The sequence below is a fragment of the Macrotis lagotis genome, chromosome 7 (assembly GCF_037893015.1).
Source record: "Macrotis lagotis isolate mMagLag1 chromosome 7, bilby.v1.9.chrom.fasta, whole genome shotgun sequence".
Taxonomy (NCBI): domain Eukaryota; kingdom Metazoa; phylum Chordata; class Mammalia; order Peramelemorphia; family Peramelidae; genus Macrotis; species Macrotis lagotis.
In genome coordinates, this window is record NC_133664.1 from 38726912 (window position 1) to 38740354 (window position 13443).

Genomic DNA, 13443 nt, shown 5'->3' on the forward strand with positions numbered 1-13443 from the left:
ACCTCTACCAGTGCAGGTCAGGCCCTTCATTGCAACTAATAGTCCATCCTAAGGTTTTATTAAATTATCTCTATTTTTTTAAAATATTTCTTTGCATTGGATCGTCTATTTATCAAAATCCCCTTTATAAGAAGATATAATTCCAGACTCAGAAAAGCCCAATATCAAAAAAAGAAAATAAGAACTAGATGACAGCTGAATGTAATTGGTAAATGGCTCAATGGCTTTTTCATGTTAATATGTTTTTAATATAAAAGATGACTTTTTCTTAATACAGTAACTAATATAATATACTATGAACATATACAATACCATATTAACTCATACAACACACTATTAACATATACAATACAATAATCTCACACTTAAAAATTGAGGGTGAGATAAACAGCTTTTCCTCAGTGTTCAAATTGTATTCTTAAATTATTTCAGGTTCCCATATCCTGAGAAATTTCTAAAGCCAGAGAGCTTGAATTGAGATCAAAACACTCATAAAAACAGAAGGTGGTGATGCCTGCTTGCATTGATTTTTTATTCTTTCATGTGGTCTTTCCATAGGCCAATATTAGCCAACATAGCCAAAATGAAAGATGAAGGCTTTTTACCTTCAAAGTTCTAACAATGGAAATGCACTGCAGGTGGAAGTCATATATACATTTTTGAAAGTTGCTTTGCATATTTTTAAGGTAGATAGTAATTTGTATACAGGTTAAAGGGGTTCAGTTACAGCCATGCCAAAAAACTAATTAGACTGCATATCATTGTCAGTATGGGTTAGTATAAAGAAGTGTAAAACTTGGTCTGAGGAGGAAAGAAAAACTGTCATGGCATTGTCAGCCTAAATTGGCACAACATTATGTACTTGGTGACATTCTTATTATTTTTTCCCTTGCAAGGAGTTCTGGTTTTCACACATTTGCAAACATTTCTGACAGGCCTAACAGATTTTTTTTCACCAAAAATCAAAGCTTTGTACTTCAGAATGTCTTTTTTCCTCCTTTTCCTAAAAACACCCATAGCATTAGAAGAAGCATTCTGCAGAAACTTTTCTTTCTCTATCTCCCTAGCAGATATAAGGGATTGAATAGGGAAAAATTTTATATACCTTCAAGTAGTTTGTTTTTTTTTATTTGTGGCGGTGGTGTTTATTTTGTTTTTTGTTTGCCAAATTGTTTTTGTCACAAAGGAAAGTTCTGTTTCAAAGGAAGCGTGGATAACCTTTTCAGAAACAACTATAATATACAAATCAAAGGCATAAATAAACATTTAACAAAGAAAATGGGCTTGGTTTTCTGACTCTGGCAATCTTTTAACCTTTATTATATTTTTGGAATGGATAGAGAACATCTGTGGGTTTGGTCTGTTTCAACTTCTCTTTCTGACTTGAATTATCAATGTTTCATATCCATTTATCTAAAAGAGCATAATGGGGACTGAGAAGTTGAATTCAAATATGATGATTCTATTGCCACTGATGATGAAAAGTTGATACAGGATTGCTGAAAGACCTGTTCCCATTTCTTGTAGTCCTTCCAATTTCATCCATAAATTATCTTGTGATGAATTTGCTTAGTTGGGGTCCATGCCAAACTTTTTTAAAAAATTAACTTGCCACTCTTTTCTATTTTATGAGACCAACAGCAATCCACTATTACCCTCAATAAAATTGTATAAATAAATTTCTGTCCTGAACCATGATTGCCTTTGTCTGTCATATTGATTTGCTTAATAGCTTTTATTACTAGGCATGAAGAACAAACTTGTTGATTCATGCCCCAAATGCCAAACACTAATGATTCATTATAACAGAGGCAATTCTAGGTTTTTAAAGTTCATGCCAGCAAAGTGCAAATTTTGGTAGATTTTATAAAGTAGGGATAGATTTGAATGTGGTTTTGATGAAAGACTATATCTGTTGTCCAAGGACCAACATAACCAAATACTCTGGTAAGGATTTGAATGATCTGTTAAGTTCCTCATTACAGTTTCTTATTTTTGTTTTTGTTTTTTGTTTTTAGGTTTTTGCAAGGCAAATGAGGTTAAGTGGCTTGCCCAAGGCCACACAGCTAGGTAATTATTAAGTGTCTGAGACCAGATTTGAACCCAGGTACTCCTGACTCCAGGGCCAGTGCTCTATCCACCGCGCCACCTAGCCGCCCCCTCATTACAGTTTTGTAGAAACAGTCTAAAGAGGTAGAAAAGGGATTGCTAAGAATCACCCAATTTTTTAGGCCATTCATAAAGGTAAATCTCTGAATATGAGATCTTCATCCAATAACTAACATACTACTAAAGGAATTGAACTACACCAATATTAACACTCATTGTAAGTGAAACCAGAAGACAAAAGCAAGTCTCATCACTTCTCTTAAAGTTCTTATGATGATCATGGACAAAAACACCACAATAAAAACAATTATAGATAGGCATGAAATCTGTTACAGAAGATTGAAGGGGCAAAGAAATTCTATGAAGAATTTGACAGGATACTCCAAACCGAGTTAATACATTGACTTGGTTGTTGGTGACCTTAGTCCAAAAGTAAACAGAATAGGGGCAGCTAGGTGGCATGGTGGATAGAGCACCGGCCCTGGAGTCAGGAGGACCTGAGTTCAAATGTGACTTCAGACACTTAATAATTACCTAGCTGTGTGACCTTGGGCAAGCCACTTAACCCCATTTGCCTTGTAAAAAACCTAAAAATAAAAAAGAAGAAATCACAAGTGAGCACAAAAGGGAAACCAAAAAATATGGTCCTTAAGTGCATTGTGGCATGACTATAATTTCTGCTGCTTTTGAGGCTGAGAATGGCACATCACATAAACTCTATAGTTCTGGACCATAGTAGATCTAACAGGTCTGGCACTAACTGCTATGGGTGAGCCATATGGGGGCCATCAGATTTCCTAAGGAGGATCCATATCAGAAATGGAGTAGGTCAGAACTACTATGCTGATCAATATCAATGATTAATAAGTGATTGCTACATTTCTAACTTGGGCAGGGTGTATGTAGAACCAGATACATAATAGGCGCTAATAAATATGTTGATTAGTTGCTTCCAGTGATTCTGCAAATAATATCCTTGAGGAAAAAAGACTCCTTTGATACACCATGTTCAAGAGAATTAGGGTGGAGAAGTGGATACAGTGCTGTATTTGAAGTTGAGAGGACTTGGGTTCAAATACTTCCTCTGAATCTTATCTGTGGCGTATCCTCCGAGAGCCTCAAAGAATTTCTCTGAAAATCATAAGTTATATAGTCTTTGATCCGTGTTAGAAGCTATTCCTACACTGACAATAATTGTAGTAACTAGCATTTACATAATGCTTTAAGTTTGCAAATTACTTTATGCTTATTATGCTTACTTTGTGCTTATACTTGATTCTCTGAACAGTCCTGGTTGGTTCAATAATCATTCCCATTTTATAGATGAAGAAACTAAGGCTGTTCTATTATTATTCTCAATTTACAGGTGAGGAAACTGAGGCTGTTCTATTATTATCTCCATTTTACAAGTGAGAAAGCTGAAGCCATTCTGTTATTATCCCCATTTTACAGATGAAGAAACTAAGGCTGCGAGACTTTAAATTTCCCAGCATCACAGAGGTGGTAAGTATCAAAATCACAAGTCCTTGATGTGTTGACATTCAGGGTTTACTTCATTCTTGAAATCCTCCCCGCAACTCATCTCATTTTCGCAGTAGTTACTTCTGTACTAGATTGCTACCTTTGATCACAGTGTCACTATGGGTGTCCTCTCCATCACTTTCTGATTTTGGCATCCTGGGTCTATTACTGATTTTCTTTCCTCATCTGAAAAATAAGGCTAATAACGTTTTGTCTGTCTAAAGGCTTTGGAGCCAACCCAGGGGATCTCTTGAGGTTCCTGAGTTCTAAAAACTATGATTCTACAAAATTTTAGATATTCGTCTTGTGAATATGTGCTGCTCTCAGCAGAAAGTAGAAGACTGAATAATGGGTGGATGAATCAATGCTGATTTATTGCTTCACTGGGAAAACAGCTTAACACACATGCCTTGGACCATGGTGGATCATTAGTACTTTTCTTGTATAGAGAATACCACAGATTTCCACTGGGCATCTTATAGAAAAAAAGCTCTTGTTCCCATTTCTTTACTGATCCACTGCTATTTTTTTCACTTTCTACAATAAGGAAAATTAAATCAAATAAGCAAGTCTTAGTACGAATTTCTCTCTATCTGCTAATTTGAGTGGCTATTTGGAATAGTATTTTTTAAAGCCTTATAACACTTCATATTTGCATTGTGGATCTCATTCATGACTTGAACACCATGAAAACTTTGGGGGAAAATGTGGCAGTGTCTATAAATGCAGATTGTATTTTCATGATGATTTTAAAGTAAACTCAATTTTCTCCCTTTTGATTTAAAGCTCCTTAATGGTGAAAACTGTGACTTCTCTCTCTTTTCATGACCTCCAACATAACACACATTTAAAATATTTTATCATTTACAAAGTATTTTTTTCATACAATTCTATGAAGCAAATCGGGCAAAAATTGTCTTCCCCATTGAAAAGTTTTTGTCTTTGAATCCCAAGCACTAAACACAATGGTTTACACATAGTCATGAAATGCTTATTGAATTTGAGGAGTGTGTAATCCCCATTTCATATATAGGAAAACTAAAATTCTGAGATGAACAACTTCCCCAAGGTTATATCTCTGGTAAGGATTTGAACCCAGAATCAGTCATGCATAGCAGAAGATTAAATTTTTAATCTGTAGATTTGGATTCCAGTCCCTCCTGTGTCAACCTGTGTGTCCTTGAGGCAAGTCATTTTACTGGTTGGGACAATGAATAAATGAAGGAATTGAACTAGATGACTTCTGGGAACATTCTATCTCTAAATATACACTCTTTTGATTCTTAGGCCAGCATTCTTTCTTTTTACCCATCAATGTTATTGATTTATCAACTGTTTCTCAAACAAATGCCAGAAGGAGAGTTGGAGAGTAGAATAAGACAAAAATAGATAACTCTAAGCACCCCTGTGCTTTCAAGCAACCATTTTATTCTTGTAAAGGAAGCAACTACCAAGTACCAGGCTAATCAACCACCCTCAGGATTTAGGTGCCCTGGTTGGGCAGAAGGATAATTATTGGTAAAGCCACTGTGGAGCTATGATACAGGTAGAGTTACAGATAGAAACAGAAAGGAATGCACTCATTGCAAATACTGCTGACCTATAGCAGACTGGTTAACTGGTGACAGGACAAGAGAAGCTTGAATTCAGCCCAAGAGCAAGCAGAAATGGTGACTTTGGCATTCTGCTTTGAAGTGTTTCCTCAACCAGAAACCTCTGTCTACTAAAATGTTCAAATATAAATTTTTGAACAAGATTAAATGCATAAGGTCAATAAGGTAATTTTTTTTTTGTCTTAGAACTAATGAATTTTGGAAGGATAGGGTAGGTATTAGTTTAAACACAAAATCATGGGATCTTAGTGTTGAAAGGAACTTCAGAGACCCTCCAGCATTGGACTACCTGACCAAAACATCTGACCTCTACAACAGCCTTGCTCTAATATGAAGGAGCCTGCTCCTCAACCCGACCAGCCCATTCCAACAATTTTCCACCCTAACCATGGGTCACTGGCTTCTTTAGAATAGGAGATGACATTAGTTACATGCACAGGGAGTGAGGGCTTAGCTCTAAAAAGAATGACTTGGACTCCTGCCAACGAAAGAATAAGGCTTCCCAATACATAGAAATATACAAGGAACACTGATGGGGAATTTTCAAGAGCTAATACAGTATGACTTATAGTAGGTATGACTGATTGATTGAATTTGATCATGAGACATCATGGAATGAAAATGAAGACTTTCTTGATGCAGGGTAGCACAGTAGATAGAGAAACAGCCTTAGAATCAAAAAGACCTTTGGGACATGATGGCTATGTGACCCTGAAAGCCAGTTTCTAAGTGCTTGAGGAAACCCTAAGAAGGTAAGTTCTAGATAGGGTGATGACCTGCATTACTCAGTTTCCTCACTCACAGAGATCTCTACACCATTGAAAATGTAGGGATAGTCCCTTTTGCTAAGCTTACAATTTCTATACTTTCATTTGTATGTGGTAAAGCATATTTAATATATATTTGAATTGAGTCACTGCACTTCTCAGGGAAATGCTCATCTTAGCCCAAGGGCTAGCTGATAACCAAGTTTGTTGTGAGTCCATGGCCTACCCCCAGAAGATGTTTACATATTCTCTTGTTCATTCTCTTCATATAAATGACTCTGGAGTGATGTTTCACTACAATTCAGTAACACATCTACAGGAAAATAATGCAAGAACTATTCTCTTTTCCTTAGAAAATGAATGATCCTCTGCACTACTATAGTGCTTGCTCCCTGTCTTTGGGTTGAAATAGGACTTATAATTAGTTAGAATTGCACACAAAAAAAGAGACTGCCATCAGCTTCACCTTTATTTTTTAATTTAAATGTTTCTTTTAATAACTCTGGAACCAGAGACCTAACCCTAGTTCAAATTCTTTCATGGACACTTCCTGTGTCTTTGAAAAAGTCATTTCACTTTCCTCTGTCTCAGTTTCCTCATCTACAAAATGAGGATTGGATTAGATAGTCCTCAAGGCTGTTTCCAGTTCTAAATTTATCATCTTATGACCTCTGTCCACTGGAGGACAGGAATTCTCAAAGTTTATGTACTTGGACTCCTATAGAGCTATGAGACTGACTGAAAGTCTAGCTGCTCTTCCAACCTAAGGGAAAAAGGAGGAAAAGATTCTTCTTTACTATAGATCCACTTTCTCAGGTTTTATTTGTTCATGATGCTTCTCGAGGGACATTACAAGACTTGTGCTTTAGGACGATCACTTCAGTTCCTGAGTGGAGTCTGGATTAGAGTGGGTAGAGACTGGAGATGTCCAAAAGGCAGTTGGTGATGCAGGAATGGAGCTTGGGAGAGAAACTCAGGATCATTAGACCTGAAAATCACCTCATAGAGATGATCATTAAATCCATTAGAGTTACTAAAATCCCCATGAGTGACAGTATAGTGGGATAAAAGAAGAGAGTCCAGAACAGAGCTTTGGGGAACACCAAGGATTAATGAGTGTGACATAGATCAAAGATTCAGCAGAGAAGACGAAGAATTGGTCAGATAGAGAGGATACTCATGAGAAGAGAGTTATCTGTGGTGTCAAAGACTGCAAAGATATCAATGCGGGTGAGGATTAATAAAATACCATTAGATATGACAATTAAAATATTATTGGCCACTTTGGAGAGGGAACTTCAATTGAGTGATGAGGTCAGAAGTCAGAATGAAAAGGTTTAGAGGAGAATGTGAAGAAAAGTAAAGGTATGTGCTGTAGGCTCCTTGAGGAGTTTAATACAAGAAGAGGGGATATCAAATGATTTATCTAGTAAAGATGGTCAAATCTGATGAAGATTTTTTAAGAATGGAGGAGACTTGGGCAAGATTCTGGGCAAAATAGAATGAACTAGGAGATAGATAACAAATGATTGGAAGTTCAGTGAGAGAGATAGGATAGTAGGGGATGCAGTCTGATGAAGAAACAGAATGGAATGGGATCAAAGATACATGTATATGGGTTGGCCTTGTCAGGGAGAAATTCTTCATCAAAGACTATAGGGAGGACATCTCGAAGACCAAAGCAGGTAGATGGTAAAACAAGCTCTCAGCAAATGACCTCAATTTTTCACTATTATATGAGTCAAGGTCCTCAACTGAGAAGATGGGAGGGAAGGAGTTGACAGTGCAAACCATCAACAAGGGAAATGGAGTGTGACACTATTTGTTTGAAGACTAGTCATGTAAGATTTCAATATCAAACAGCTGTAGACTCCAATGAAAGGCCCAGTTAGTTTGACCATTATATCTGATTTCTCGAAATACTCCCTTAGAGTTATGGAGTATAGTGATAGAGCTAGTAATATTGCAGAAATTCAGCCAAAGCATTCAAAAAAGTGTTCTATTCAAGACTCATCTCTTTGCAGACCTTTAACCTTTCACCATATAGATCTATTAGAAAGCACTGAAACAAGATAACAGACATCTAGGGAAAAGAATACAACCTGCTGGTTAAAACATGAAGGAAGAGGTACAGGGGACCTTTTCCTCAGGGATATTCACCTTGGGAATTATTCTTCCTCTGTATATAACTATTTTGTGCTAAAATGCACAAAATGAGTATACTTAATTAAATCCATCAATTCAGATTATATCCTTCTTCCTCCTTAAATATTCACTCTTACATACTCCCACCATCACAATGTGTTCCAGTTACTAAGACCCTACTGTTATAATCTAGCTACAGGCAGATTCTTGGCAGCAACTCGATTTGCTGTCCATGGTGCTGATAACCACCCAAACCCTTGAAGTATTCCTCTCATCAACAATTACATCTATGGAGTAGTTTTAAAATTTCACCAATATTGTGCGGATTTTTACCTAGGAGTTTTCAGAAGGCATTAGTGTGGATTTGAAAACCCATTTCAAGATTCCTCTATTCCAATATACACTGCAAGTTAATTTCAAATACCATACAGTAGTTTACTGACTCTCCCATTACCATTTGGCTGTGGTACTAAAGAAAAATGTAGATGGAGTGGAGCCTTGCAAGGACCTTGAAGTCAGAAGTGGTGCCTAGGATATAACCCCAGCTAGTTTGATTTCTACAAAATTTGGGGTGAGCCATTTAGGTCTCCCCAAGCTTCACTCTCCCCAGCTAAAAAATTAGGATATCATTTGCTCAGAAAGCATTATGTAAGTTGAAGGGTGCTGGATAACTATAAAGAAAGTGAAAATTCTTTTCTATAGAATTTGGGCTTTAAGCATTTAGAATCAAATTGAAAGAGTATAAAAGAAAAATATTTTAATGGCCATGGCTGGAGTCAGGAAGACTTTACACAAGCTTCCTTCTATTATGAATAATAATGTTACTTTGCATTTTATAAAGCAAATACATTGTTCACAAGCACTTTCACATACATTATGTTACTTGAGCCTCACTGCTACCCTGTAAGGTAGACAGGGAATGTTTAATAACCATTTTACTGATGAAGAAACTAAAGTGTTCAGAGGTCAAATGATGAGCAATTTCTCAAAGCTAGTAAAAACAGAACAGGAAATAGATTGGCAAATTTCCAATTTCTAACCTACCCATATTTCCAGTCTACCACATGGTCTCTGGTCTTAATGACTGCATATTTTTCAATAGCATGACTCTATTTTTATTGGTTAAGATTCAGAACCTTTTAGTAAGTGTGGTCAGTTACTTTTAGGGGGTTATGAGAGAGAATGTTCTGGAGATGACTCAGTTCTTTTAGTGGAGGCTTAAAGTGGCACTTTTAGGAGACTTAATTTGACCCTTTCATTTAAAATTTCAGGATGGGTGATATGAAATCTTAAGGTTGCAAAAATGTTGGAGGAGACATTATTTTAAACTTATAGGAAGCATCACTCACAATTTCTGGAGAATAACCTGGCACTTCCGGCAGGGCTATCTCTTATGGGATATATGCTATCTTCTAGTCTCTTCTATAAACACCTCTCCTTATTTGGTCCTCTAAAGGGGAAGCTACCTTGTCTAAATGTTATTAGGTTATCTCTGATTGCTCTCAATTCGAGATGACCCTTTGGCCTGCTGCTTAAATACTCTGCTGAACTGTCCTCTAAGAGATTGATCCCTGGATGCTGTCCCATTCTATAAATATCTCCAACTGGCCTTATGATTGCTTAAAGGGTAGATGACTGCCAACTGACTTTAAATCCTTCAATTTACCTCTCTGCCAACTAGTATACATATCTCTAGCTGACATTCCACTTTCTGCACATAATTCCTAACCTGTCTACTAAGGAATAGTTTTCTGGACAATTGATCTACTCTTCCTCTCAACTAAGCTATACCTGGCCACTGGCCCACACTCTTATTACCATCTTTGTTTTTTTCTGCACTAAGATGCTGGTTCTGCCACTTCCTTTCCACTTTCTTCAAATACCTCTAATTTCCTGCTCAGGTAGAAACAGAACCTTGTCCAAGAATTCATTCTGAACTAGATATGGCAGCTGGGAAATTTGGGGTTAAGACCCGACTTTACACATCCCAGACAAGTTGAATAAAATCGTAATGCCCCCAGCAGATCACTAAGACTACTTATTGCTGAACTTCTTTGCTAGAGACTTTCTTTACCAAGAATTTGCTATACTGATGAAATCACAAGTCCAAGTCCAGATAGCAACCAAAAATAAAATCTCTCAATATAGCCCAAGATTTCAATAGTTCTCTAGGCATCTGGGGAGAAAGAGTAGCCATCAGGGTTCCCTTCCCCCTCTGCCCCACCCTGGGCTGTGGATGGGATTAACTGGTTGCACAATTATCATTTTCTTCTTCCTTCTCCCTTCTGGTGCCTTTCTATTTTACCCTAAACCATCTAGAACTTGACTGGGGCAGGCAGGGGTACTGTAAGCAGAAGTGGCCCCAAGCAAAGGCCTTTCTCCTCAACCACCTTGCCAAAACCCACTTCTCCATTGCTAGTGGTATCTGTGCTAAGCGGTATCTGTAGCATCTTGCCTTGTTCTTTCTTCCTGTCTGTTCTACCTCTGTTCAAGCTGGTTCTTGTGTTTTGTAATCTAAAGTTTCCTAAATGAAACTTTCTGGTTTGAAAACCAATAACATTTCATCTTTACCTATTTATACAAAGAAGACTTTACAACGAAAGCTTCCTTTCAGTGTTGCTATCTGTGTTTACAGCTTTCTTTAATATAACCATTTCAGTAGCTAGATCTCCCATATTCTTGCTTTACTTTAGGGTCTCTCTATGACATTGTTATGTTTGGATTGTCAGAGACATTGTACAACGTGCTAATGTATTATACATTTTCATTTTTGTTGCCCTGGTTTACTTGTGATAAAGTCTATAAGCCACAAAAATAATCCTTCTTCTTTATCCAGTTCAGCAACCAGAACCTTGTTGAACTTACTTAATCAGTTTAGGTGAACTTTGAATTTCATATTTGAACAGGTTTTATGTTTCTGCAGAGTCATTTTTCATCCCAAACTAATAAACAATAGATAAGGCTTTCAGTGGAGTTTGCCCATCAAATTCCCAACTGCATCACTGTTTGGGAAATTAAAATAGAGAAGGGTTCAGAAAAAAAAATCAGATACACCCACAAATATACAGTAATCTCTATAATAAGGGTGCTGTGTGGGAATGTTAGAAATTCTGTCTTTTTCAGAAATGAAAGAATGATGTGATTCTATAACTACAAAAAATCTCAATATACAGCTTTTTTTCCTCTTTTTATTTAAATAACAGTTTGGGTTATAGCCTATTTAAACAATGCATTTTATTAAGAAAATAATTTAAATGCTATCCAGATAGAATTTTTTCTAGACTGCTTTCAATCAGAAAATAATTCTATGGAGGTTTTTTGTATTTTTAATTACATTTTATTTTTTAAATTAACAAGCATTTGTCCTCTATCCTTCTTTCATCTCCCCTCAACCCTTTTCTCCTACTTGAAAAGAAAGACAAAATTCTTGCAACAAATATGCATAATAAAGCAATATGACTATGTGTGTGTGTCACTGCAAATATAAGTCTATTATTACATCTCTGCCAGGTGGATAGCATAGTCTTTTCTGATTTCTCATATGCATTTGTCTTTTAATGTTTCTCTTTACTCATATATTTGTATTCCAAAGTTTCTGCTAAATTCCAATTTTTTCATCAGGAATGCCTAGTCCTCTCTTTCACTGAGTCTAGTTTTTTCCCTGGGGATTATACTCATTTTTGCTGGGTAAAACTTTTGATTGCAACCCTAATCCATGACCTTTTGGAATATAATATTCCATGTTCTTCTATTCTTTAGATTGGTATGATTCTGAAAGTGGTTCCTCAATATTTGAAGTCTTTATTTTTGACTGCTTGCATTTTTTCTTTTATAATCTAGAAGTCCTGGATTTTGCCTGTGATATTCCCAGGAATTTTCATTTTGAGATTTCATTTAAGAGTTTATAGTAGATTCTTTCAATTTTAATTTTGCCTATAGGTTCTAATAGATACCAGCAGTGTTTTACCATGATTTCTTAAAAATATGATGTCCAGGCTCTTTTTTTTTTTTTGGTCATGGCTTTCAGGTATTCTGATGCATTACCTCTCCTTGATGTTTTCTAGATCTATAGTTTTTTTAAATACGAGATAGCTTACATTTTTCTTTTCTTTGCTCTTTTAGCTTTGTTTTAATACTTCTTGTTGTCTCATGGAGTTATTACCTTATTTTTGGTTGATTCTAATTTTCAGAAAGTCAATTACTTGGCTAAGATTCCATACTTCTTTTGCCAGATTGTTAATTCTACTTCCTCCATAGCTTTAATTTCTCTTCCAGTTCTTTTCTCTAGTCTTCTCATTTCTCCTAAATGATTTTTTCTAGAAATTCTAATTGATCTTGTGGGCAATTTGTATTTTAACTTGAGGCTATGCTTGTAGGTACTTACCCACAAGATTATAGAATATTTATAGTTATTTTATTTTAGTTGACCATTCTTTTAGCTATTTGCTCTGGACAACCTAATGTTACTGTCTAGCTGGAAACTCTTTTGGGGCTGACTCTGTGATCCCATCCCCCTCTGGGGTCACCCTCTGCTTCTTTCCCTGGCAGAGTACTATGTCTTAAGATCTGTTCCCCTGATATGGGAACTCTGAGTACTGACTTGTTCCTGGCCCAAAATGATCTACAGACCTGGGAGGGGTGACCAAGTCTACAATCCACTCTGAGCTGACCTTTCTCAGAGTTCTGGGAACTGAGTCCCTGATCCCTGTCCCTGTCCTGGTTATTTGCCTGTAGGTTGCATTTGTGACCTTGGACTAGAAAAAGAAACCACTATAGTTTTCTCCTTCAATATCCAATTTAATTCTCAAGCTAGCATTCTTTGGATTTAGAGTCATGGTTGAGGGAGCTAGCTTGTACTTCTTCCTCCTACCATCCTGGCTGGTGCCTGTGGAGGCTTATTTCATATTCCTTCCTTCATGTACTCTATATTTCAGTGAAATTCGTTTACTAGCTGTTTCTCAAACTCCATATTTCAGATTGTCTTTTTGCCAGTTAAGCCTGGATTGCACTGCCTCATCACCTCTGGCTTTTAGAATCCTTCACTTCTTTCCAGACTCACTCATCTCAAACACCACTGACTAGGAAGCTTTTCCTGATACCACTAAATTATATTATATGTAATAATCTGTGTAACATTTATACTCAACAGTTTTAATAATTCAAAAGATTTATTAAACTTTCAGGTTCATGGGAATACACAGTCAAAAAAAAAACCTTAACAAAAACCCATGCCAGCCTTTAAGGAACTTACATTCTGTTTACCATGTAAATAGTAATTATATAGAAAG

The 13443-nt window shown here is 36.5% G+C and overlaps 1 protein-coding gene across 2 annotated transcripts in view; it reads left to right on the top strand.

Annotated features, from left to right (window-relative positions):
• The window catches only part of ATP2C1 (ATPase secretory pathway Ca2+ transporting 1), a 220828-nt gene that overhangs the window by 53593 nt on the left and 153792 nt on the right, over window positions 1–13443 (top strand). For both annotated transcript variants that reach the window (XM_074195792.1, XM_074195793.1), the window contains exon 2: window positions 3476–3612. In XM_074195792.1, coding sequence (XP_074051893.1) covers window positions 3562–3612 — 51 coding nt within the window. In that variant the 5' untranslated portion in view covers window positions 3476–3561. The remainder of the gene's footprint in view (window positions 1–3475; window positions 3613–13443) is intronic.